The 2155-nt window shown below is 44.2% G+C and overlaps 1 protein-coding gene across 1 annotated transcript; it reads right to left on the bottom strand.

The window, feature by feature from the left end:
- Positions 1-504: 504 nt before the first annotated feature.
- On the bottom strand, positions 505-1396 carry Pmar_PMAR022741 (hypothetical protein; the record flags this gene model as incomplete). The annotated part of the gene is made up of 4 exons (XM_002781401.1): positions 505-590; positions 787-879; positions 1184-1263; positions 1309-1396. Coding segments are annotated over 4 exons (347 nt in total), but the record flags the coding sequence as incomplete, so codon positions are not given.
- Positions 1397-2155: the final 759 nt, after the last annotated feature.

Below are 2155 nucleotides of genomic sequence, written 5' to 3'. Positions count from 1 at the left end.
AAATAGGCTCACCTCATGCAGTAGGACGGGGTGGGTCGTAAAGAAATTGCTCCAACTCATCCAAATCTGTTATCTCCGCGTATTGTCCAAGAACCTCCTCATTGTTCTCCATGTAGCTGAAGGAGAAGAAAGAAATTTCAACAAGATCAAATCAAGCGAACTAGAGTTCTAGAGTGGCTCTACTCTGAGAATAAGAAGGCCAGCCGTCTCCTCACAGGAGCATCGAAAGCCGTAGTAGTAGTGTATAATTCGTCATTGACGTAGCATAATGCCAATGTCCACATTTTTGTATTTTTTTTCGCAAAAAAAAGCATGCATATTCCCGAAGACGAGACTACGGGTCTTGGGCGTAACTTTCAACAGGATATGAACTAAGTGCCAACATAATCGTCCCATTTCGCCTTGATGGGAAAAACATGCCCGATTGAGTTCCACAGCGTCATTTCATGCATTTTGTATGTACCCCTATTCAAAGCGACCGAGCCCGACTGGCGACCCTATTACTCCAGAGTATCTTCCCCGCTCGAATCCACCTCATCCTTCGTCACCGGTGGCGGCGCTTTCTCGATCTTCTTGTCGGAGATTATCGTCTGAGAAGATAACACTACGTTGTAAACACAATAATAACCGCCGTTTTGGGGTGATTTATTCCGAGACTAGAGTGCACTATCATTCGAGGCTATAAAGCTTCGTGTTGCGCCTTCAAGAGACGCGTTAATCGTCGATCGCGTGGATGTCATTGGAATACATTCAACCTCTTCCGCGCACAGTGAAGGATATCCTCACCTTCTCATCGACGACATGACAAAGATTCTCTCCGTACAGCGGCTTTGACCTCTCCAACTTCTCCAACTTCTTCATCGCCTCTGGGGACCCATCCTGAATATCCAATTAATACAATGAACGATTAAGTGGGTGATTTATTCCGATGATGACATGGGAAGACAAAAACACTTGTAATTTACAAATTGTTAATCCGTGAAAACGAGCAATTCGCTGTCCCTTGAAAAACAAAAGTGAGCGATGGATTCAGCGAGCACTATCATATCAAAACTCTCATTTCATGTTTACCCAAAATCCCCTTCTCAAAATGGCAATCTCGAAGGCAATTTTTTAATCGGAAAATTGAAGCAAATTTCTCATTAAACTCATCCGAAGACGAAAGAAATCTTCTAGTTGCTACCTCCAGCAGCTGTTTTCTCTCTTGTTCATATTCTTCCATTTTGCGCTCTCGCTGGGCGCGCTTGACTTTAATATTCAAACCTGACTGACAAAATACAAGCCGCGGGATTCGAACCAACGACCTACCAGTGTCAAGATTTGGGTGGAAATCAGCCTCATCATCCGAGAGGTCGATATTATCCCACTTCGAATAGTCGAACGACAGATTGGACATTACAAACACAATCAAACTCTGCTTCACATCCGAAGGTCCCCGGTTCGATCCTCGCCATCGTCACCTCAATTAAATATGAATGAAATGAACTCGCCCGAAGCCACAAGAAACGTCATTGGTCATCATCCGTATTGAGCATCCGTTCTGGTATGCCCCTATTGAGCACCTTCCGTTTCCCCTCAGGACCACCATCATCTTTACACACTCGGCCCTCTCTCTTCGTGCCGCGCCGTTTGTGAGCATCCGCGACCAGTCGATGCATATACACGAAATACCACAACATGTTATCATAACGACCGTCGTAGGGCGCTGAAATGAAGGTATTCCAACAATGCCAAATAACGATGAAAATAGATTCATCATTCACACAACTGCACTCGATTGCTCTGGCGAATTCCAACGAGTATATCGGCTACTTGCACTATACAGGAGACCAATTTTTGAAAATCAGAAAACTTAAGTAAATATTCCATAGAGAAATTTTCATGGATCCAAAATGTGTAGTTATTCCTGTTGAGTTTGATAGCTTCAAAATCGATTATGAGTTCTCCACACTCCGTGGGCAGATGTACAATTCAACATTATAATCACGACCATCTCGAGCCGAGTATACTAATACTAGACTTACCGTCATTGACAGCTTCCCACTGCTCCTTGCACAGTAGATAGCATGCCTCCACTGTAGCTAGGCACTCAGGGCCCTCGTGCTGATACCGCCAGAAATTAGTAGCATGAGAAGTGATACCAACTTTTGGTAGT

Source organism: Perkinsus marinus, assembly GCF_000006405.1.
Source record: "Perkinsus marinus ATCC 50983 genomic scaffold scf_1104296942502, whole genome shotgun sequence".
In the NCBI taxonomy this organism is placed as follows: Eukaryota; Perkinsozoa; order Perkinsida; family Perkinsidae; genus Perkinsus; species Perkinsus marinus.
The sequence above is the reverse complement of the archived record's forward strand: the minus strand, read 5'-3'. Positions and strand labels throughout refer to the sequence as shown.